Raw genomic sequence first — 25884 nt, forward strand, 5'->3', positions numbered from 1 at the left:
TGTAAGAACAATTTTTTGTCGAGCTAGTGTAAACAACATTTGTCAACAAGGGATGCTTTTTACACTTATTTAAATGTAGTGTCTATTTACACAACATTTAAATAATTTGCTTCACACAAAATTATAACAAATAATTATTGGAGTTTAATGTCTTTATAGTATGATTGTTTGTTTTAGTAATAAACAAATATTTGCAGACCTATTGTAACATGGACAAAGGCAGGCAGAGACGGCGGATACAAGTGCAAGTGACTTTAATGTGAACATAAACAAAGTAATATAAAACATTGAATGGTTAAAACAGAAAAACAAGACATGGAACCAAACCCGGTAATCCACATACAACAACTGACACAAGACAACGGAAACACTGGGGTTATATACACATGGGTGAACAGGATAACAAGACACACCTGGGAAACAATCAGCTTAAGAGCACGAGACAGGGGAACACAAAACATGACCGTAACATAGCCCCCCCTCAAAGGAGTGGCTTCCAGATGCTCCACATGAAAAACAACAAAAGAGTCCTGGGCTGCGTTCCACTCCAGTTTTATACATGCACTCGCGGACTTCCCTAAACACTTCCCCTCGGGGGAATCCCTGTCGCCTTTTTGAAGTGCATTCCACTTCGTCAAGTTTATATGGACAGCCCCCTTGCTCCCTCGATTTTGACAGATTACCGATTACTTCATATGTACACTTCAGGCAGCTCCATGTACCACAATGCAACATAATTGTGACGTCACTTCAGCAGCACGCGCTTTGCACAGTTCAAATGATTGAGGGGGAGGTCTCCACTTTTCATGTGATCAAGGGCTTAGGGTGATCCATTTGAACCCACTTCAAGTAGTGAGCAGTTGTACATGGTAAGCAATGACGTACCTCAGAGTGAACGAGACTGAGGGAAGTTAGCGAGGGAAGGTCATAAAAAACAAACTGGAATACAGGGCAGGAGGATGGTGGAGCAGAGGCGGAACCGGGGGAGGGAAGGTGGGCCTCACTAACTTCCCTCAGTCTCGTTTACTCGGATGTACGTCATTGCTTACCATGTACAAGTGCCCACTACTGGCAGAACACTTGAAGTGGGTTCAAATGGAATGCCCTAACTTACAGGTGTACACTACTTTCCACTCCATCATTTGAACTGTGCAAAGCACGAGCTGCTGAAGTGACGTCACAATCGTGTTGCATTGTGGTGTATGGAGCTGCCTGAGGTGTACATATAAAGTAGACTCGCTCCTTCGGTCAAAATCGAGGGAGCGAGGGTCTGTGCATGTAAATTTCCCTAGTCCACTTGACGAATTGGAACGTACTTCAAAATGGGCAGAAACCAGGGCGGAGCTGCGGGCAGAACCAGAGCAAAGTTGGGACCAATAATGCTGCCAGCGGTAATAGGAACCTAGGCAGAGGGAGAGAGCAGAGAGAGTGCCCTCTGGGTCAGGTTAGATAGGGCAGAGAGTTCAGGGAGCTTGGGGACGGCCATCTTGGGCCAGGCAAAGAGTTCTGGTAACTCTGAAACTGCCATTTTGGCAAGGGTAGAGAGTCTATGGGAGTTGTGCATGGCCATTTTGGCATGGGCAGAGAGTCTTTGGAGCTTGGAAGCGACCATGTTGGCTGATCTACAGGACACAGGAAACTCAGGAGTAACCATCTTGGCCTTCACAGGAAACTCAGTGAACTCGGGGTCGAGGACGAGACACTGAGAGAGAGAAACAAAATCCCATTAGCCTAGGGGCCATATATATGTATACACATGTACACACACACACACACACACACACACACACACACACACACACACACACACACACACACACACACAAATAGACAGATAGTAAGGAGAGATTAAATGGGTTCTGCCGGTGGTCGTTGGTCAGGCATCAGCTGGGCATCACGTTGAAGGAAGGATAGTAAATCAGGGATGGTCCGACCTTCACATTTACCGGAACTGGGTCTGTTTGTTTCAGTGTCCTTGGATTGAGGACGAGACAGGGAGAGAAAAACTAAATCCTATTAGCGTAGGGGCCATTCACATGTAGTGCAAGTGTCACACAGTGATGTGGCTTAAATGAGTAGTCCACTTTATAGATGGGGCCCATTGACTTTAAGACCCCATCTTTAAAGTGAACTACTCCTTTAAGTCAGCTCGGTTCCAAGGAGGATAACTATTGCTACTTAAGCGTATTACATATAGTTGAGGATTTTAGCAAATTTGTGTGCCCAGGGCGAGTCTATGTATGGGGCTCCCCATATGATCTTTAGAACGAAAACAGAAACTCGTTTGACCAAGGCCAGAAGCCCCACTGTAATTACTTTAATGTGAACATAAAGAAAGTAATATAAAATAACACTAAAATGGTTAAGGCAGAAACCAAAACAAGGACCACAAACCCAGTAATCCACAAATGACACAAGACAACTGAAACACTGGGGTTTATATAGTTATATACACATGGGGGAACAGGATAACAAGACACACCTGGGAAACAATCACCTCAAGAACCAATGAACAAAAGAACTACAACAGACTACAAACATGGCAAAAAATAACAGTACTTCATAATAAGAGCACGAGACAGGGGAACACAAGACATGACCGTAACACCTATGTATATTAAATGTATGCACCTATTAATCTTCCTTAAAGACTACATTACAATTTATAATGTAAGACTGACCTCTAACCATACTTAAATGGAGTATACAAAACACATAAACATATGACGCAGCACCAGTTCCCTCGGAAGAAAAATAAGTTTTTGCACTCTTAATTAGGTGTTTAAATGTTCTTGAGATATTTGACACTTTAGAGTGTCTCCACAAATTGTGAGAAAATACAATGAATGTATAAAGGCGAATGTGCTATATGAGATAAAACCTTAAATGGTTTATTCTTAAATACAACATTAAAAAACAAGCATCTATAATACATAAGATAAAAATAAACAAACAAATATAAAATATATAACATAACAAAATCAAACAAAATTGTTAAGATTTTTTTGTTGCCACATATTGTTATCAACAATCTGGACAATTTTACTGATAAAATTATTAATTACAGTCCAGCCAGTAAAAGGTCAGATGTTCTAGATTTAATGTGACATTTTAAGTCACAAACTACTAGCAATACATGTGGCATATACAAACCAATTTCACATATTTAACAAAATCGCTACGTTAAAATATGTAAAGTTCTGTGTATTACCCCTCTTTTGATTAAACGGTTGGTGCAATTTTTAAATATAATTACCTAATTATCATTATATTTACCAAACTTGGTACATATATTGCTCTTAACCTGAAAGTTAAATTCATAGGCACCTGTTGGTACATGAAGGGCCCTATTTTAATGATCTAAGCGCATTGTCTAAAGCGCACAGTCTAAAAGGGGCGTGCTGAATCCACTTTTGCTAATTTAACTACTATTGTCTATTTATATTGGCCAATTTGTAAACTGAAAAACTAAACGGAGGAAGAAGAGCCCCTCTTGATTGATGTTAAAAATTGCGTTTTCTCATGTGTACTGAAATTGTTATTTTTGTATTAAAACCTTACAAACAGGAGATAAAGAATTGATGATTGGAGAGCACTCGGACAGCGCAATGAGTGTTTTGAAAAGCATTACTTAAAGTAGCAGTATGTAATAAATGTTTATCAATTAATCATAAACTGGCCCTGATATGTCACTAGACATTTAGAAATCTTTTCCATTTCAAATACTTATATCACTCACAACAGTGGTCTGGCCAGGATATTGTCATTTAAAAGAGTTGCAACCCTTAACTGATGTTTATGTTGTCATGTTGTGTATTGGCCACCAGTTGTGTGATTGCAAGTAACAGTTTTAGCCACAAGTTTTGTGATTGCAATATCAGTTTTGGCCGCAATCCTACATACTGTTTCTTTAAAATAGGTTCTCACCATACCCACAGGTACAAAGTAATCATATAGCAGTGTTTCCCAATCCTGGTCCTCGAGGCCCCCCTGACATAAAGTTTTAGATGTCTCCTTATTTAAAACACCTGATTCAACTTATCAGCCTCCTTCCAAAATGGTAAACATGTCTACCTAACGAGCTGATGAGTTAAATCAGGTGTGTTAAATAAGGAGACATCTAAAACTTTCTGGGAGGGGGGCCTCGAGGACCAGGATTGGGAAACACTGAATACAGTATATCCGTAGGATAGCATTAAAAAACATTTAAAATTAGATGCAATATTTCCATTTGTTTAAAGCAAAACATTCAATTACATACCCGGCTACAGGTGAAGCAGCTCTTTACACCTTCTAACGTCTCAAAATCATTTCTCATTTATGTCCAAGAGACTCAATAATAATCTTTTACATTTTCATCCTTTAATTTTTCATATTTTAAACAGTTTGTGTGTTGCTGCGCATCCATGTGTGTGATAAGCAAACACGCATTGTTGTCTCATTTATAGGCGCATATTACTAACATGCTCACCATTACATACATTACTGCTTGCATTTGTATTTCACATTCATTTCATATCTCTGCTCATCTCTACTCATATCTCAATATGGATTATCTGTACATATGTACGTATGTCACTCAGTCCTTTCAAAAGAACCACCCTCACCCTCTTTTTAAAAAATGCACATGCGCAACACCCTACCTGCTCCCGAGAGGGTACGCCTATTAAACGTGTGCACAAGCTTACATCAACTTTTATTAGTACTAGAAGTGATTTTAAAAGGATTTCTCCAAATAGCATGCCAAATCTTACCTGTCAAGTAGAAACTTCACAACTGAGGTATCAGTGGGAAGCCCAACCTGTGCTTTTAGCCCACACCAGCTTGTGAAACATTCTCCCCAAAACACTCTTGGGGTCTTGTTTCTTTCTTCAGATGCCTTTCTCTTCTTGTCATACAATTCACAGACACTTTTTCTCTTGCACCCTCAAACATTTTGAAAAACACGGGGAGAAAATGAAGTTCAATGAATGGCTAAAACCGTACATCACCACACATATAGAGGGTATGCATTGACGTCACTTTTCCACATGACCACGCCGGAGCACGCCCTGTTGAGTGGCAAACGTTCAACAAAATGGCTGGTTTTCATAGCGGCTGCTGTGAAAATGCCAGTAAAACTGACTATTATCAGCTTAAACTGAATTTAGTTGGACTTGATAGCAGAGGTGGACAATACTTAGTTGCATTAGTTACATTTTCCAAGCATCTGTGCTTTATTAGGGTGTTTGTCTTGGGAAAATTTGTACTTCACTACATTCTAAAGCATAGAATCATACTGTATATTCTTAAATATTGCATATTAAAATGTATTTAATTCTTAATTACATTATAATTGTGTACTTTAACTTGAGTAAAAGTATGTTAATGTACTTAAATATTAAATGTAAAACAAAAACTTGTATTTATGAAATGTAATAGAGTAGAAATTACGATAATATGCTTTGGAATGTGTGTTTTCCAAAGAAAGACACGGATAAAATACAAATACTTGAAAAAATACTTTTAAGTAGAAAGTAAAACCTCTGCTTGATCGTGACCCTAGCAACTTCCCACCTGTTGTCTGTGGACGTTAACATGGACGATCCATTTACTTCCCCATAGGGTGTTTCTGTAAAACGATAGCTCCGACTTCTTGTTAAGTCTGTTAGTACTACCTATCGCACAACAGCTTTTCCCATTTAGACGTGTTTTCCCCATGTTTTCGCTGATTTCACACTGTACACAAACTCTGCAGCTCTCTTTTGCCACTCAGTGGGCATAACCGCAGTCACTTTCATTTCATTTTCATTTTTTATTTATTTAAAAGAGGAGAGTGTACATTCATCAACATTACCATAATGTAAATGTACCCGAGTTAGCTCAAAAGTGCTAATTTTCATCGGCAGTCCTCCAGCCAGGTGTAAAAAGGCAACCTTAAAAAACGATCACATTCATAAAATCACAAAATAAAATTACATAGAACACATTGTAGGTAGCAAGTACAATTCATAGAAAATAATTATAAATTAATAAATACACACAAAATAAACTTGTGCTCACAGGTTTGGCTCTCTATAAGCCATTTTTTTGCATTCTTTTTGAATGAAAAGAATGACAAAGACTCTCTGATGGCTACCGGTACTGTGTTCCATTGCTGTCCTGCCTTTACCGAAAAAACAGCCTGACCAAAAGCTTGTTTTTCTACTGCTCCTCTGGTTACCCTAACCTCACTTGATCTAAAATGTACAAGGTCACATAATGGAGAAGGTGCTAAACCATGTCTGATTTTAAAAAATTATACAGATATTGTTGAACTTGATTAGATTATCCCAAGTAACTGATATTTACTCAGAATTCTAAAGTGATGGTAATGGTGTGGTTTTAAATCCAATATTTTTAAAGCTTGTTTATATAAAGTTTCTAATAGTTTTATTGTTGTAGAATGTGTATTAGACCCGCTTATTAAACAATATGTTATGTGAGATAAAATCATAGAAAAGAAATATAAGTTAGCTCCTTCAGTTGAAAGGGAATCTCGGATAAATCTAAAATTCACTAAACTAAATGTAATTCTATTACTAACTTTTTAATATGAGTCTTAAAATTAATGTTTGAATCTATATATAATCCTAAATATTTAAATTCTGTGACGACCTATAATCCCTCTCAAGATATTAAAATTTTTGGTTTTATGATAATATAATTTTTTTGAAAAGAACATAGCAACTGTTTTAGATATATTCAATTGCAAATAGGATTGCTCAAGCCAGATTGAGATCAGTGACATGGCCTCTGTTAGTTTTGAGGCAACTTCCTTTGTAGATTAGGTTACATATGTTCCCATCCCTTTCAGTCGGTCACTATGACGTCACGTCATGACCAACGAATTGCGAATCCCTACCAAAGCGCAACTGAAGCTGACCCTTCCAGTACCTGTGTAAGCCCTCTGGCTCTCCTTCTTTAGGGAGACAGAAATGTGGTTAGAGCAAAGGCCGGTCACTACTTGTTCCTTAACCCACGATAGTGAACTAGGCGAACTCATCAGGCGGAACTAAGATTGCTGCAAAAAGAGTACCATCTATGGGTCTACCACTAAGGTGATGGTTTTAGAGAGGCACAGAGCGAGCTCCACTAAGGGTAACGTGGTAAAAAGAGGACTTCCCACGGAAATACTCACATAGGAACCCTTAAGGGCAGGGGCGCCGTAAAGGGGGGAAAAGTTAGGACGATTCTAAGGGCCCATGAACTTTTGAGGGCCCCAGCCAAGGACTGTGCCGCACACGCAACCCCCTTAAGCTGAGCCCTCTTAGCTCCGCCCCGTCTTTACTCTGCGTTTTAGCGCCGTCTTCAATCCACGGTCTCACAGTGCGCGTGAACTTCAGAAGAGAACAAGGTGTGTGTATTTACTGCTATTTCCTATGATATCTGCATATGTGCACTTCCTTACTATAAATGCAGTTTACACAATGTGACGCTGGAGCAATACAATGCAGTTTTCTTTCCACTGTAAAGTCTTCGCTCTGTTCACCCCAGTTTAAAAAAACACAAGGGGATTTACGTTCCCTGTTTTGTGTTATGATTCTAATGCGAAGTCAGCCCTTATAAGCTGTTTAAATTAACGTAGCCCGTATAAGCTAATTAACATAAACTAGAAATGTGATCGGTTACACACTGTTTTGTTTTGTAACGCAATATGCAAAGAAAGGATTTTTATGCAGTCTTAAATCGAGTTGGTTGTGATAAAACTGAAATGCAACTAAGGCTAAACTAGTCAAATTATGTATATTAAAGCTTCTCAACTTGCAACAGGGTTAAGAAATCAATGGAAATCTATGTCGTAATCTGCTATAGTTGTCATTCATTTCATTTTAGAGCCCCGTTGATTAAAAAACAGTCTCATTTAATAACAGTATAGCTGTTTTCTTAAATAATAACTCAACCCTAAACCAACTTTTTTTAGTTAATGATCTGTAAGAATGGGGTTTTATTAGTGCTGTTCATTGATTTTAGTAAGTTTTTTGACATTTGGATATAAAGTGTTTCAATACTGGTGTAAAAACGTCTGAGTGCTGCCATCTTCAGGTTGAACGGTGGCTACTGCAGTTGAATTTTCTTATTGAATGTTGGGTCCAAAAAATGCCTCGTAATGTAAGCAGGTTCAAGCCAACCCTATCTCACGGCGAATTCGTAATAATTCAAACGATTTAACCAAGTGGCTAAATCGTATGAAATCATACGAGCTGGCTCGTACGAAATCGTACGATTAGTTCATCGCATTTAACACAGCCCTGTGTTGCAGGGATTTCGTGCTAATTAATACGAATAGATTAAATCGTACTATACCATACGATTTTGTTCATCGCATTCAAGAAGCGTGACCCGTAGCCAGAAAAAAACTCTGGGTGTGCATCTGAAAATCTGCGTGTGTCACAGGCAAGATAAGCAGAAACGCTGGGGAATTCAGGTGCTGTAAATTCGGTGGACAGGACTCATCTCGTTATAGATCAAGATAATTTATAAAGATCTTTAAACGAAGGATTGGAGTATCAGATAGTTGACATGGTAAGCAAGTTAGTTAATATTTTAATTAAAAAAAGGAAAAACGAAATAAAACGAATAGAATACATTATTGTTGTTGCGGTGTGTCACGTGACAATCATGACCCGTCGCCATGGACACAAGGGGTCAGATAAAATATTTTTAACTTACACGTGAAAGGGTTGATTTTAAATATATATATATATTCTAAGTAAACAACAACAGCCCAAGTTTACAAATGTCTGTTAGCGAGGAACCACGAGCCAATGCCAAAGATGATGCCACGCTTCTTGTTGAATGGGCTCTTAACCCAAAGGGGAAAGGAATGCCCTGTTCCTTGTAAGCAAGGGCGATTGTGTCTACAATCCAATGAGACATTCTCTGCTTGGTAACAGCTTTCCCTTTTTTGCTGACCACCGTAACAGACAAAAAGCTGTTCTGAGGTCTGAAAGCTTTGAGTTTGATCCACATAAAAAACTTAGTGCACGTACAGAATATAACTAAGCCATAGCTGGATCTGCCTCCTCCAAAGGCAGCGCTTGCAAGTTCACCACCTGATCTCTTAAAGGAGTGGTGGGAACTTTAGGGACATAGCCAGGCCGGAGTCTCAGTGTAACACTGGATTCAGCAGGCCCAAACTAAAGGCACGAATCATTGACCGAAAATGCATGAAGGTCCCCTTTCCTCTTAACGGAAGCCAGTGCAAGAAGCGTTAAAGTTTTCATAGAAAGAAACTTAATACTTAGGTATGCAGAGGCTCAAAGGGAGCGTCCTGTAAGGCTTTCAGCACCATGGACAGGTCCCAAGGAGGAATAGAGGGAGGGTGCGAAGGATTCAGCCTTCGTGCACCTCTTGAAAACCTAATAACCAGGTCGTGCTGACCCACTGTTCTACCATCTATCTGTATGTGGTGTCAGATATTGCCGCTATATCTACTTTAATAGTAGATGGTGACAGCCTTTTCTCCAAGCAGTGTTGAAGATATAAAAGAACAACTCTGATCGTGCATTCTCGGGGGTCTTCTCGTTGAGAAGTACACCAGTCAAAAACAGGTTGCATTTCAGCGTGTAAGCCTGTCTCGTAGACAATGCAATGGTATTAGATACCGCTTGGGGTAAACCACCTAGAACCTCCGCACCCCGTCCTGTGACCACACATGGAGGTTCCACAGATCGGGACGCAGGTGCCATAATGTGAATCTGCTAGGGGGGGCTGTTGCGAGGAGCGTGAGTTCCGGAAACCAACTATTGGTGGTCTAGTACGGTGCAATTAGAAGAATGCACTCCTCGTCCTCCCTGACTTTGCACAATGACCCCGCAGCCAGCTGTGTTCCAATGGATCCCCACCGAGTGTTCCCTTGGTTAATTAATAAAACAGGCGACAATGGGTTGTCTCTGGATATGCAAACAGATCTATCTGTGCTCTGATGAAACGTTTCCAAATCAGCTGAACTGACTAGTGGTGGAGTTGCACTTGCCGGGGCGCACTGCTCATGAATGGCATGAAGAGACCTCCGATTCTTCTGACTCCAAAGGAGGAGCGAGATAGGACAGGTGACCAGAGCGCAAACCACCTTGGCGATTCATATATGCAACAGTCGCAATGTTGTCAGTGCGAACTAATTCATCTTTGCCCCGCAACTCGTTGCTGAAACAGACAAGAGCAAGCTATATAGCCCACAACTCAAGGCAATTTATATGCCAGTGAACGTGGGGTGGTATGTCGGTGTAATATTAATTCGATGTAGAGCGCTGAACCTTGCTCTCCTTGGGACTCGGTCGTGAAGCCAATGCTGAAGCGGTCTCATATGGAGAAGACCGAGCAAAGTCACAGCCGCTGCTGCTGCCATATGCCCCGGGTGCCTCTGAAATTGTTTCAGTGGGACCGCCGTCTTGCCTTTGAACTTATTCAAGCAAGTCAGAATTGACTGGATGCGCGCCTTTGTTAGACATGCTGTGAGATCGACCGAGACCAATTTCATACAGAGAAAAGAGATCCTCTGCACGGGGCAAAGTTTGCTCTTTTCCCAATTGACCTGAAGACCGAGATGGGCGAGGTGTTTGAGCACACAATTGTGTGAGTGAAAAGTCTCGTATGAGACTGTTCTAGTACGAGCCGAAAGTGATAGCCCCCCCTTCCGATGCTACGGCAGATACCGAATCCTTGGGAGGCCCAATAGAGGTAGAGAGTGACGTAGAACAAGCACCCTCCATCTCCATCGGAACCTCAACTGGTTGCTGCGGGCCGCTGGATGAACCAGCTGACCGGTTCAGCATCGTAATGCGGAGGTCGTCTCTCCGGAGCTTCACAGCCGCCTTCTTATGGGCGATCAGCAACTAAGCGTAGCGATCACGAAGAAACGGCACCTGACCCCGCAGATTCGCAAGCGGAGCATGTGCCTCCCACGAAAGCCGCCTCAGCGTGCTCTATGCCAAGACACAGCGATCGTGTCCATCACAGGGACCCATGTACTTGCCACATCCAGGAGTCGAAAATGGATGGAAAGACATCTTTAAAAAGACGCTTAACGCCAGTGATGCAGAGAACGGCAGTCTTTAAAAAGACCCAAGATCAACTGCAAGCTCTTTTAGGGGATACACTCTTTTAGCTGTGTACAAGCTGATGAAGCACACAGGGGAGGAAACGCACACACTCAACTTAAAGTGAGTAAAAAGGGAAAGGGGGTGGAAACAGCGAGCCCCCGCTGTGGTGCCTTCACCCAACCAACTCGATGCGCAGAGTTCTATTCCTTAGTAGAGCAGAAGAGATTTGCTTTTCGTGAGCAGATTGCTGCCATATAATATAGAATTTATAAAAATCCCCACATTTACACGTGAATGTTTGTTAAATACATACATGAATGTGTTTTTATTTATATATACATTATAATTACACACAAACTCATATATTATGCAAAAATTACTTTTATTTTGTATGAGATTAATCTAGATTAATCTATGCACAGCACAAAAAAATTAATTCAATGTTGTATTTATAATATAACAAATTTCAAATACAAACAAATTATATGTGGGTCATTATTTTAAAAAAAATATGTGGCTCATAAAACCTTCAATCAGAAATACATCACAATGCTGAATTCTTGTTAATGGGGACTTTAAACTGTGAACCCTTAACATTTTTAAATGTATACATTTCAGAGTGATATCTGTGGAATAATGGTGAAGGTCAAAGTTAAGAGAAAACACAATAAAAAACAACATTTCTGATTTTTATTCAACTGTGTTTATTTCCAAAAGGCACTCACTACATTGAACGTAATGGTTGCACAATATATACTGCAGACAGCAATTTACTAGCATGTGCATCCCAATAGAGCTCAAACATGGACATTTCAGTTTCAAAAAGCATGTTTGTGGTACAATCACTACCATAAGCATGGTAACATTAACACAATAGCATGCTTATAGGGATCCATGTCTCTAACATGTTTTAAATGCTTTAAAATGTTTTACATTTAACCTTTTATTACAAATAAAAAGCCCATCGTTGAATTCACTCTAGACTGCTGCAAAAAGAAGAAAGTAGCTAACAACAAGCACCTTGCTGCAGCTGTAGATGTTTGTATGTGCGCTTTTGAGTTGGTGAAAATAAGGTACTTGTAAGGTGTTCTGCCTCAGGGAGTTTTTATTTAATACAGTCAACAAGACAACAAACACATCAGATGATGCAACATTTCTTCAACACAAACACACAAACAAATATGTTATATGCTCCTGGGTGAGAAGCAAAAACAACCCTTTCAATATCTATCACTGCGCCAACTCCAAATGTTCTGTCTGTAGGGAAGAGGGCAATAATCGTAACACAAAGAAACCAATTTGTAAAGTTTTGCTTTAAATATACAGATATTTAATATAAACAAAGGCTTTCTGGTTAAAAAAAATAAATAAATGACATTTTCATTTGTAAATGAAGCACCCCAATTCTAATTATACCCAGAATTAGTGTGTGCACACCAAAAGCGAATATATACATATACAGTCTTGTTCAAAATAATAGCAGTACAATGTGACTAACCAGAATAATCAAGGTTTTTAGTATATTTTTTTTATTGCTACGTGGCAAACAAGTTACCAGTAGGTTCAGTAGATTCTCAGAAAACAAATGAGACCCAGCATTCATGATATGCACGCTCTTAAGGCTGTGCAATTGGGCAATTAGTTGAAAGGGGTGTGTTCAAAAAAATAGCAGTGTGGCATTCAATCACTGAGGTCATCAATTTTGTGAAGAAACAGGTGTGAATCAGGTGGCCCCTATTTAAGGATGAAGCCAACACTTGTTGAACATGCATTTGAAAGCTGAGGAAAATGGGTCGTTCAAGACATTGTTCAGAAGAACAGCGTACTTTGATTAAAAAGTTGATTGGAGAGGGGAAAACCTATAAAGAGGTGCAAAAAATGATAGGCTGTTCAGCTAAAATGATCTCCAATGCCTTAAAATGGAGAGCAAAACCAGAGAGACGTGGAAGAAAACGGAAGACAACCATCAAAATGGATAGAAGAATAACCAGAATGGCAAAGGCTCAGCCAATGATAACCTCCAGGATGATCAAAGACAGTCTGGAGTTACCTGTAAGTACTGTGACAGTTAGAAGACGTCTGTGTGAAGCTAATCTATTTTCGAGAATCCCGCAAAGTCCCTCTGTTAAAAAAAAGGCATGTGCAGAAGAGGTTACAATTTGCCAAAGAACACATCAACTGGCCTAAAGAGAAATGGAGGAACATTTTGTGGACTGATGAGAGTAAAATTGTTCTTTTTGGGTCCAAGGGCCACAGGCAGTTTGTGAGACGACCCCCAAACTCTGAATTCAAGCCACAGTACACAGTGAAGCATGGAGGTGCAAGCATCATGAAATGGGCATGTTTCTCCTACAATGGTGTTGGGCCTATTTATCGCATACCAGGGATCATGGATCAGTTTGCATATGTTAAAATACTTGAAGAGGTCATGTTGCCCTATGCTGAAGAGGACATGCCCTTGAAATGGTTGTTTCAACAAGACAATGACCCAAAACACACTAGTAAACGGGCAAAGTCTTGGTTCCAAACCAACAAAATTAATGTTATGGAGTGGCCAGCCCAATCTCCAGACCTTAATCCAATTGAGAACTTGTGGGGTGATATCAAAAATGCTGTTTCTAAAGCAAAACCAAGCAAATGTGAATGAATTGTGGAATGTTGTTAAAGAATCATGGAGTGGAATAACAGCTGAGAGGTGCCACAAGTTGGTTGACTCCATGCCACACAGATGTCAAGCAGTTTTAAAAAACTGTGGTCATACAACTAAATATTAGTTTAGTGATTCACAGGATTGCTAAATCCCAGAAAAACAAATGTTTGTACAAAATAGTTTTGAGTTTGTACAGTCAAAGGTAGACACTGCTATTTTTTTGAACACACCCCTTTCAACTAATACCCCAATTGCACAGCCTTAAGAGCGTGCATATCATGAATGCTGGGTCTTGTTTGTTTTCTGAGAATCTACTGAACCTACTGGTAACTTGTTTGCCATGTAGCAATAAAAAATATAATAAAAACCTTGATTATTCTGGTTAGTCACATTGTACTGCTATTATTTTGAACAAGACTGTATATATATATATAGTCAATATTAACAAATATGTCAATAGACACAAATTCTTGACCGGTAATGCAAATGCCGCAATGCTGAATTACAGCGAACATACAATACTTGCTTTTGTCATGTCATCTGTTAAAAAAATTCAACTCCGGCATGAAATTTACACGATGCCATTGCGCAAGCCAATAAGTAAAGAGTCCATGTCCGGTTTACATTTGTGTGAGTTATGTGAAAAATCAATAATATCCTGAAAGTAATCTAGAGCAAATAAAAAGCAATGCGCATATTCGCTATGCTTTTGGGATGCACACACCTTTGGGATAAACCCAAGTATCTCATATATATCGCAAAGGTTGTCCTTCCTACACATAATCATAGAATGTCTAGCAGCATTTATTCTTTGGACAGATGTGTTAAAAACAACACAATCAGTGTTAGTTTAGGGACAACACGCCTAATGCGATATTCCAGAATACACACATTTCTGTGTTATTATTGGAACAACACATTTTGTGCTACTTTTAACACAAAATGACGCATAATTTGTTAAAATGACACATACTGTGTTAAATAGCATAACACAAAAAAATTGCAAAAATGAACACATTCTTTCTTATAGCGTTTGATTAATTTGACAAAAAATGAATATGCTACCCTGGTTATTTAAGTCTAATGATGTAAAATGGTGGAGGGGTTACAATACTATGAAATTATTACCATCAGGCAACTAGTGGTAAGGCAACAGGAAATGTCAAGACTCTTCAGAATATCTGAACAAAAGTCAGTAAAATTCAGTATATGAACAAAAATTCAGTGGTTTTAAATTCTGCTAGACATTCCATGCATTACTTTGTCTTTCTACCTTATGGCTTTTCTTCCATCCCAAATTATGAAAACTATATTTTTTAAACAGCCTCAGATATTTCATGAAAAAGCGGCAATTTGTTTGTTGTAACACAGTGTGCCAAACAATTTAACTACTACAGTAGGACAACAAGACCTGAGATTTTAACTTCATTAATCTATCACATAACTGTGCACTTACTTATTTTACAGAAAAGTATAGCTTCGTGCATATACTATGTCAATATTTAAATATTCAAGGTTTTCTCATTTTTAATATCAGTGAGTCATTAGGTACTGTAAGTTTCTTCACATGGAACGAATGGGACTGAATGTCAGACACTGCTTTTAAAACAGTTAAGTTTTGCAGGCAAATTATCTTAAGTATATAGCTGAGCCGGGCAGGAATTATTCCAAGCTGCAGCACTGTCAGTCTTTTGCAAAAAAACTTTCAACATATGTGATTCTTTCCTACTCGACTTCATACAACCATTTTTATAATTAATAGAAACTGAAGATGTAAACCAGCTGCCTGAAAGATTTCCAGGTGCTAATGTTGCCAAATTACTATAATCAAGTTTTCAGGACACAGTGAACAGTTAAATGAACAGCAGAACACGGTAAGGGCTACACAAGGCACTTTTGGTATTAGTATTTTAACCACCATTTCAGTGTGTACTTTGCTTACTCTAGGGTTCCATCTGCAAATGAAACTCCTTGTCTTCAAGTTTTTTCTCATTTTCCTCATCTTTGGAACGTGGTGGCAGAGGAATGAATCCATTTTGTTTATTAGGGCTTTCCACAAATAGAGGCAAGCTGGTTAGACTGATGTTCACCTCTTTATCAAGCTCATCATCCTCTACCTCCTTCTCTTCATCCATCGTAGGATTATTACAACTAAAGGAGTCTAAAGCTTTTCGACCATCGTCTGGGATGTTTTTCTTCAACTCTTTGTTCTTATTCCTCTTGGTTAGTTTTGTGACAGAACTGAGACGGTTGAAGATGTTATCCTCAGAGTACGCCTGGCTTGGGTCACTTAGTCGATGTTCGTTCTGCTCAACTCGTAGACGAAGGTTGTTTAGCTTGGTATCAATGCTCTCCTGGGAGGATGTCTTGAAATTTGTGGCATCCAAGCTGTTGAAAGCAGCTCGACGTTCAGGTGACAGCATGTCAAGCGAATGGGCCCGCTGGTCGAAACCCAGCTGCCTGCGCTCCATACTACGAATAGTGGCGGCCCTCTGTAGTTTATCATGGACTTCCACGCTGAGACGACGCCTGGTTTCTCGAAGCTCTGCTCGAACATTGGCCTTCCACTCAGCAGCGTGGGCCTTAATTTCCCCCACCTTAGGCAAAAAGACAACACTTTATAAATCTGGGTGCCTTTAGTTATCCAGGCAAAAATGCAAGAGAAAACGTTTTTTTCTCGAATACTCAAGGTACACAGCAAAAGGTCTTACCTCCTCTTTTGTTTTCTTAGAAAGTACCCTCAGCCAGTCTCCGATCATGCTTAAAACAGCAGCAAAGTAAGCCAGTCCAACCAGGATCCAAAACCACACAAGAGGTCTGTACCATTTACGGTAATCTATTCGTCTGTTTCCCCCTGAAAGAGACAATGACACTTTTATTTCCAAGCTGGTGTAACAATAATCCACGGATAGGTGAGCAGAACGGACCCAAATAATAATACGAGAACATAGATTTTACTTGACATCATTTTACAAACCTCACCTACCAATTGACAACAGAAACAAAGCTAGACAAAGGACAATTGGAAACACTGTGGTATTTACCCAAGACAATCAAGCGTTACTAGACACACCTGGACACAATTAGGGCAGGGAAACATGACAAGACTACGGCTGCATCTTAATCAGCTCCCTTGCTGCTGAGGTCGTGAATCAGTAGGTGTGAGCAGGACACAAACTAATGCAGGCCTAATTGTAACATGACTACTTTACAGATTTATTCAGGGCCAAGCAATCTGTGCATTTGTTTTATTCTCTTACTGTCAGAAGCTGATCTCCAGTGAATTTGTGAAAAGTTTTGATGTGTTTTGGATAAGATATTGAACAAAGAGTGTTTTGGAGGCATACTGTAAAAGTACATTTCTTCATCTTCAAATTTCTGAGTTGAATGTGTAAGTCACCAAATCCAACTGTATATTATTTGATTCACTGTCTTGTTACCTAAAACATAACAGCATTTTGAAACTCCTACTAACTAATAGCTGGGATTGAAAACATTTTTACTCAGCGGGTTTAATTGGTGCACTTTTACAAGCTATAAAATGAATATAAAGACTCACTGACCTAAGATTGGAATAAAAAATCCTAGACTTGGAATAAAAGTTTAGGTGAGATCTTTTCACCCAGTTATGCCCAAGTCATAGGCAGCTATTGTCTGGCAATTGCCAGTCATGCAAGAACAGCCCCAATCAGACTATTGTTCAGAGCCTTTCAAGACCTTCTGACTTGAGACAGTGTACATAACTCCAACAATACTCATATTTACCTGAGCCTATCTAGTATAAATTTAATTCTGTATGTACCTGCAACATAATCTCCAATGCCAACTGTAGTCAGGGTGATAACCACAAAATAGATGGCCTCTAGCCCAGACCATCCTTCAATGTGTTTAAAGATGACAGCTGGTATGGTGACGAAGAGGATGCACCCAGCCAGGATAAACAGCAATGTAGAGGCTACTCGAATCTTAGTCTGGCTTATCTGATTGTGTTTGTGCTGCAGGGGTAAAACAGAAACAAAGCAACATGATTCAGTAAATTAAGCAAAATAGTATGAGAGTCATTCTTAGTCATGCATGCAGCACAACATCACTGCTAGCAGCAGCCACATTCTGCATGAAAAGACACTTTGTGACTTAGTCAAGGTCGCGTGTGTTCATTAGCTCTCCGCAGGGCGTAATGATGATCTGAAGCAGACTGATTAGGTCTAATAAAGTGTCATCTAAACCGGTAAGATCACAAGGTAGGACCAACCTATCACAACCCAATGCTCCAATATCCCTTTCTAATGCCTTCCAGGAAGTCATGGACAGAATTACAATTTGATAAACATCTAATCTGATATGCTTACTTTGACATGCAAGTATTTTAATACTAGAATCTTTAACATCAAAAAGAAGCCTAAATCACAGTGGAGTGGAGCTGTATGGTCCCAGTAAATTATTTAAGATCACGTACATCTGCTGCATCCTCCACAATGGGAAAATGTAAAATGGGCTGTGCATATTGTGACAAATTAGACAACATGATCAGTGGTCACAATTTTCCTAGAAGCATCACTGCAGTGTCCAGTATTTTCAGTAAGTGTACTCAAGAAATGTCTAATTAAACATATTTTAATTTCTATTAGCATGAAAATAAGGCTGCCAGTCTGTTCAATGGTTGCTACTTGTGTATGTTTTGATGTTGATCTAAGCACATATTATATTACAAATACATATTCCAAAAAGCTCATATATATGGTGTATACTCTCACACACACAAAAACCCAGTTGTGTTCTCCTCTTTTAACTTACCCTAAACATCTTCTCCACTTTGGCAATGCTTTTGACAAAAATAGTCCCCAGTTGATCACCAACACCAGCCAGCAGAAAACCAAAGAGTGGGATACCAAATATTGCATAGAGGATACAAAAAATCTTCCCACCCTCTGTGCTTGGAGCGATGTTGCCATAACCTTAAAATAGACAAGAAATTGATGGTTTATTTTTAGATCTAAAATATGGAATATAAAGTTAATATTTTTAAGTTATAAGAATGCATGTAGTACGAAAAATGTATTGCAATAAAGCTTAAAAACTCTTACAATAACACACTAATTTACAATTCAGTACCATTTTTTGTTTTTGAACTTGTATTTTTATTTTTGAACCACAACTTAACATACACTGCAGTGTATCATGTTAGTCCATCATATTTAAACAATATAAGCCACAGTTCAATTGATAATTGTATATCAAACAAAATATACTTAAAAAAAACAAATACACCTAGTACAAGGGAGGGGGAGGATAAAAAAATATTAGTAACATAAGCAATCACAGGGGCCCACCTTTTCTGAAGAGTTTTCTGAAGCATTAAGGGAACAGCGGATGAGGTTTGTTTTACCAGGGCAGCAATGGAGTTGCAAGTGTGTTTGTTTGTTCTAGGCATTTCAGTGATGAATGTTTTATAAACAAGGTCCAGTTCGACGCTAAATTCAATGATAGTGCAGCCCCAGCAATAAAAGACCCAGTCATGTGGTCGTAACTGCATCCGTAAAATAAAATTGAATCAAATGTCTGCGTTTTGCTGGCAATCAGTGCATTAAAGCATATACTGTAATGTAAACAATTGTATTGTATTGTGTGCTTGGGTCTTGCTCCTCCAACGTTTTGCCTTCAAGAGCTTGGCTCTTCAAAAAAAAGCAGTTTAGCTGTATCTGTCTTCTATAAATCTGATAAAACTAAAGACTCTTTGGAGATATGAAGGATGCAGTCCTAGTCTATAGGTACCCACAGTTATTCTGATCCTGAGAGTATATATATATTTTTATTTGCTCAAATAAAAACCATTGTGAAATAATCGGAAACCAGTAGACAGTGCACCAGTTAATAAGATATAATAATATTGTATATCATAGAAACCGATGTCTGGTGCTCACAAAATATATGATTTTTCTTGAATATTCTGTTGAATAAATTAATTGTTAAGTTTGAAAGTCTTTAGGCAAAATAAACAGGGGCGGTTCTAGAGGCGAGGCCACAGGGGCCCTGGTCCCTGCTGAAATCTGATTGGCCCCTGATTGGCCCCCGTTCTATCAATCATCGACGAGAAGAGCAACCGGAGAAATAAGTCACAATGATTACAGCTGCAATTCCACCCCGAAACAATTGGCGGCACTCGCGGCAGTAATGTGTTGATGCAACTTGGGAGAAGAAGCAGAGGTCTTGGCGCTTATGCTTTAAACTGACTGCGAAATGTGCGATCGGCTTTGGCTTGAGCGATACCAGAACATTCTCATACATTATGCCAGTAGGCGGGAGAAAGAATCCATGTCTGCGTCCGAAACCGCATACTGTATAGTAGGTACTGAATTAGATGAAGTACCTACTTACTTGGCGTTAAAACAGTAGGTACTGTATAGTATGAATCCTGGTAGTATGAATGAGATTCGGACGTACTACATCCGGCATGTTGCTACATCACGTGACATACGTCTTCATCGCGTCATGTCATTTCAGCGCGAAAACAGCCGCATGCCTCTTCTTCTTCGTTGGATAACTCCTCTCCCAGGGCATCATGGGATAGTGAAGCGTCCATCGTATGCACACTGCAAAATCTAACCGGAAGTAGTAGGTCATCTGGGTACTTTTCGCATACTGTTTTTCAAATACTATGTATTCGGACATACTACTCGCCTCGCCTACTGCTTTTCGCGTACTATATAGTATGAAGTAGGCGGTTTTGGACGCAGCACATATATCCAACTTGAAGTCATTTCTTGGTGAGTCACAAATCCTCGTGTTGGCTGTCATGAAAATATGAAAGGATATTTAGCTGCTGGTCTCACTTATTTTAGGTTTGTTAACTTAATTGCGGAAGGAGCGCTTGAAAGCACTGTCGAAGTAAACCAATAAATTTGTTAACATGGCTAAAAAGTTTAGTGGCTTACATGTTTTTGCTAAGATAGCGCTAGCAAAGTTTCTTAGTTAACTTATTTATTTTAATTAGTCAGTTAAGTATGCAATCAGAAAGATATTAATTTATTTTAGAAAATATGACACGTTGATGTAGATTAAACTATTCAACAGTATATCAAATTAATCAACCTTAGAAATATACGCAACATAAACAGAATGATATTAACACAAAACATAACTTTAATACTAAAACAGTGACAAGAAAAAGTTTTCTAATAAATACACACTTTTATTTAATAAAGGTTTTAATTGTTTACTTTAGAATATCCAGCCTTTATATGCAGCCGTTGTATGCGTGCAATAAATCTTGGGATAGCCTTGGCTGTTAAGGGTCCAATCATTGACTTAACAGTGCGGAGAAATAAGGACGCATTTTGAGGCTTTATTCTAAGCACCCTTTATAATTAAAACAAAGGAAATAGAAGGTCAGAAAAGGGTTGCCTGGAATAAGTTTTCCAAAGTGGTAAATAAGGATGACATCAGTGCAGGCTACGTAATTTGTGCGTTTAATTTAGGCTATTTATTTATTTTTGTCCCTGTGCGCCGATCTGAGATGGAGTTCACTGCTGATATTCTGAGAGCTTTAGTCTCGCAGCTGTCATCAGCAGCGCCTTGCATCGCCCAATCAACGGATGGCGGGCGGGTGCGGTTTTGAAAATTGGTCAAAAACGTTGGTGCGGATGGATGGCGGACGGATGATGAGTTTTGTGATGCGGTTGCGGATGAAATAATAGCCCATCCGTGCATCTCTAATACGTACATGTTTAAATACCTCTTTGTTTGTTCTGAATTTGCTGTGCTCTGCTGCACTTTACCTTATTTAAGTGTACTGTATGAGATGTTTAAGCTGGGATGTATAATATATCCACACCGTTATTGTATTATATTTGCTTGATTAATCGCTGTGCTGTAATTCTGTGAGTGAGTGACTGACTGACTGAGTGAATGACTGACTGAGTGAGTGACCGAGTGATGCATTGTGTCCTTTATGCACAGTATAAATAAATGAAAAAAATAATTAAGAACTTTACTGGCTCATTTTTTATTAGAGCGTTTGATAAAGGAATGACTGCCAAAATGTATTCGCACCATACTGAATAAATTATTTTGTGTGCTTGAATGTACCCTGTACTTGGCCCCTGAATGTAACATGTGGCCCCTTAATGGCCCCTGTTACAGAAAAATCCTAGAATGGCCACTGAAAATAAACAAAATCAAATAAAAGCGCTACAGTATATAAAATAAATTAAAAAGTTAGATTGCTTAAATGCACATCACAGTTTCTACAACTCAACATATGTTTACTGGTTAATTTTATTGTTTCTCCATCAGATATACAAGGTTTACGGTTTATTATAGGAAAACAAAGCATACAGGTATGGTCCCTATGGGTCAAATTTGTGGCGTGCACAGACCTCCTCAGGGGCAGGGGCTGACGGACTTAAAGGGGCATAATTTTTTTTACGTCAAATAACAATCAAATGTATTCATTACTTTGGTGTTTTTATTCTTTCTTTCCTTGGCATTATTTAAATAATGTTGTAACAAATGAATAATACATCAAACTAAAATAGGCAAGTTAGGAAAATATTATTTACTTTCGCAAGAATTTTGAGAAAGAAGTTTTGAGGACTTATGTGTATATGTATAAAAGTGTTAGCTATCATTAAATCAGCAAGTTAACCGGTCTATCACAGTGTTTTAATTGCTTATTTCTTTGATTAAATGTCTCACTTACAAAAAAAGAAACAATAAGCTTAACCATTTGAAATTATTCCTAAAACCTATTTTTCATAGCTAAAACACACCACTTTGTTAGTTTAGCACACGACAAACACGACAAAACACGACAAATAGTGGGATTAATATTTTTGCTCCAAACTAACTTTATAGCAGATCAAGTGTTTTGAGCTGATGTGGCTTCAGATCGCAAAATGAAACAGATAATACACGCTTTCTTTTTGGTATTCTGCACAGTGCTAAAGTGTTGCATTATAATAAATAAATATACTGCATTATGAAAATACCCAACATGACCGGAACAACACAGATATACCATATATAATCCTAATTAAGTTTATTGTCTTCTTGTTTTATCCATCAGAACATCTTTATTTGCATGTTATTGGCAGCAGGGTAGATAAATGCCCTTAAAAGTGTAAATTCTGAATCGGACCGCAGCGTTCTTCGTGTGTCAATTCTAAAGTGTCTCTGCGCGATGGTGCACGAGGGCGCCCTCAGGCGTCACGTATGAATGAACAGACTCGTGTAAAGGTCAGTTCAACAGTGGCTCATATCACCGCGTTTGGAATAAAAATTGAATAAATTTTACTCTTTTCTTTAGAAATTAGAAGTAAACATATAAAATCAATCAATGTGTTTCCAAACATGCATGCCTTTGAACCAGAAGCCCCGAAGATGTTGTTTTGTGAAGTGCTTTCATGACGACCCCGGGTCATATTTCATTTTACAGGTATGGAGTCCGATTTTCATTTTCATAACTTGTGACACAAATTAAGACATTACTGTCTCTATTATTTTTTTTATATAATATAAAGGTCAAATACAAACGCTTGAGCCTTAGACCTTTCTAATGATGTATTGTTTGTTGTGTTAAGTACAATCTTTTACATTAAATAGGTAAACAGCAAGAATCAGGCTGCGCTCGCGATGATATTTGATCAGTAAGAGCTTTTAACTACATGTTAACATGAACCTAATAACTGCACTTATACAGCATTCATGTAAAGCATTACCATGAAATCAATGATAAGTTCCATCCTTACAATTTAGAGATGGACATGGTCTTAGGGTGTTTTCACATATATAGTTCGGTTCGTTTGGTCCGGACCAAAAGCAAAAAATGATACATTTTAGCTTTTTTAGCAGTTTTGGTTCCTTTTCACACCATACTGATCATTATGTTCCGCACCAGTTGAAACGAACCAAAATGCAGTCATGTTATAACATCCACATTACTCATTGGCCACATGTATTTGAACGTATTTCCTAAACTGCTTCTCGATTGGTCAGAATAAACGTGCGGGAAATTCCAACGAAACTCCGGAAGTAAACAAAAAGAGGAAAATACCTATGGAAAATACAGCAGACACCATGGAGAGACGACTGCGCGCTGTAATTATGTTCGTGGTTGTAATCTACTACATCGCTTGTATACAGCACTCTATGCAAACTCTTCATTTTCAGAATGAAGCGCGTCTGCAGCTTGAAAAAAAAATTTTAATGCACTGCAAACGGCGAAGACGCATCGCAAGACACTTCAGGAGGCGGCGAGCATTACTTTTGCAAAACTGTGACATGCTCATCTTCCGCAAATATTGCCAACGACCGATGAGGTAATGTTATGTGTTGTCTTTTTTTTAAATTGTTTTCTGTAAGCTTCTGTAAAGCCTCCAAGGTCTCATTATTAGCATTCTCACTGTGTTATCAACCCCTTGCTTGCCATTAAACCGTTTGTTATCTGTCCACTGTGCCAATGCATTTAGTACTTTTATTGAGAGTGACAAACTTATTAAAAGTGTAAAATATTAATAGCAAAATGAGATCGACCTATTATCAGTTTACATATGATAATAATAATAATGAAAATTAAGATATCTTTTCTTAAAAATTATCATAATAACATCTAATGTCACAAATTTCATCTTTTTTAAACCCAGGAGCATTTGGACACGTGCACGTAATGATAGTTGGTGGCCCCACATCAATGCAACCTGGACAGATGATGATTGGCTGAAAAACTTCAGAATGCGAAGAGGCAGTTTCAGACTACTGTGTGACACTCTCCGGCCCTGGCTGACCCGACAGAACACGAAATACAGAGAGGCTGTGCCAGTAGAGACTCGTGTTGCGATTTGTATTTGGAGGTTAGCCACAAACCTGGAGTATAGGTCTATCTCACAACTGTTTGGTGTTGGGTTATCAACTTGTTGCACTATCACCCAAGAGGTTGTGACTGCCATAAATGTTGTAATAAAGCCTCTGTACATCAAGCATCCCTCCGCAGCTGAGTTCAGGCAGATAATACAGGGTTTTCGAGACAAATGGAGATTCCCTCAGGTGGCAGGTGCAATAGATGGAACCCATATCAAGATCAAAGCTCCACCTGACAACTCCTCTTGTTATTACAACCGGAAGGGAGACTATTCTATCGTTCTGCAAGGTGTGGTGGACCATAGAATGAGATTTTGGGACATTAATGTTGGGCGACCAGGCAAGATACATGATGCCCGTGTTTTCTCCCTCTCTTCACTATATGAGCGTGGCAGTGCAGGCAATCTTTTACCTCATTGGACTGAAACGTTTGAGGGGGTTGATGTTCCTCTTTTCCTTTTGGGTGATTCGGCTTACCCTCTACTAACTTGGCTCATGAAAGCTTACCCAGAAGGAGGAGCAGTAACACAAGAGCAGCTTAACTTTAACTACAGATTAAGCCAAGCCCGTATGACAGTTGAGCGTGCCTTTGGGTGCCTGAAAGGACGCTGGCGTTGCCTTCTTAAAGAAAATGATGCACACATAACTTTTATAAGCCGCATTGTTTCCGCTTGCTGCGTGCTGCATAATTTCTGTGAGGTACAGAAGGAGGAATTTCTGGAGGGAGAAACAGTTGCAGAGGAAGAGGGACCTGTACCTGATGAACAGGGGCCTGCACAGCAGCAACATGACATAAGAGATGCACTGTGTAGCTACTTTGCTACAATGTGAATAACCAAAGCCTGTAAATAGTTTTGTTTTCAGTATTCACAATAATAAAGAATAGTAGAAATGTGTAATCCCACTTAATGATCTGTCTTTTTTTTAAAGAAAAGTGCTAGTATTGGAACCACCTTATATTGTCTGATTTAAAATGGATTAAAAGAAAACATTTTTGATGTAAATAGTTTTATTTTCTGTTTAATTTGTAACAAATGTACAGTTGACACATTTTAACAAACATTCTTTTCTCCATGTACTATGAATAATTGTGATAAAGTGCTGTGTCGTATAGATAATAAGAAATTACAATAAAACATTTTTAGGTAACATATTGCTTGTGATTTGATTTTAACCTCCATTTACCATGTAAAAGGCAATACACAAACACAGTAAGCAAAGGTACTATGTTATTATTTCAGTGAATAAGTGGTGCCCTTTAGGGTCTCATTGAGGTTTAACTGACTGCTAACAATAGGCACTGGATTAGCTTTTACA

At 38.8% G+C, this 25884-nt stretch overlaps 2 protein-coding genes across 2 annotated transcripts in view; one reads left to right on the forward strand and one right to left on the reverse strand.

Annotated features, from left to right (window-relative positions):
* Positions 1 to 14094: 14094 nt before the first annotated feature.
* The window catches only part of kcnk10a (potassium channel, subfamily K, member 10a), a 41936-nt gene continuing 30146 nt past the window's right edge, over positions 14095 to 25884 (reverse strand). The window contains exons 4-7 of the mRNA XM_065263784.2: positions 18508 to 18668; positions 17516 to 17708; positions 16425 to 16567; positions 14095 to 16310 (exon numbers count right to left, since the gene is read on the reverse strand). Coding sequence (XP_065119856.1) covers positions 15657 to 16310; positions 16425 to 16567; positions 17516 to 17708; positions 18508 to 18668 — 1151 coding nt within the window. The 3' untranslated portion in view covers positions 14095 to 15656. The remainder of the gene's footprint in view (positions 16311 to 16424; positions 16568 to 17515; positions 17709 to 18507; positions 18669 to 25884) is intronic.
* On the forward strand, positions 23918 to 25398 carry LOC135745438 (uncharacterized). Its single transcript, XM_065263743.2, has 2 exons — positions 23918 to 24029; positions 24354 to 25398. The coding sequence occupies exons 1-2, from the start codon at positions 23992 to 23994 to the stop codon at positions 25396 to 25398; spliced, it is 1083 nt and encodes a 360-aa protein (XP_065119815.2). The 5' UTR covers positions 23918 to 23991.

This window comes from Paramisgurnus dabryanus, chromosome 12 (assembly GCF_030506205.2).
Source record: "Paramisgurnus dabryanus chromosome 12, PD_genome_1.1, whole genome shotgun sequence".
In the NCBI taxonomy this organism is placed as follows: Eukaryota; Metazoa; Chordata; class Actinopteri; order Cypriniformes; family Cobitidae; genus Paramisgurnus; species Paramisgurnus dabryanus.

Excerpts from the sequence above, each read along its gene's own strand:
- LOC135745438 (XM_065263743.2), top strand. The coding sequence starts at position 23,992 with ATGCTCATCTTCCGCAAATATTGCCAACGACCGATGAG. Across the intron at positions 24,030-24,353 it reads TATTGCCAACGACCGATGAG|GAGCATTTGGACACGTGCAC; the intron begins GTAATGTTATGT and ends TTTTAAACCCAG.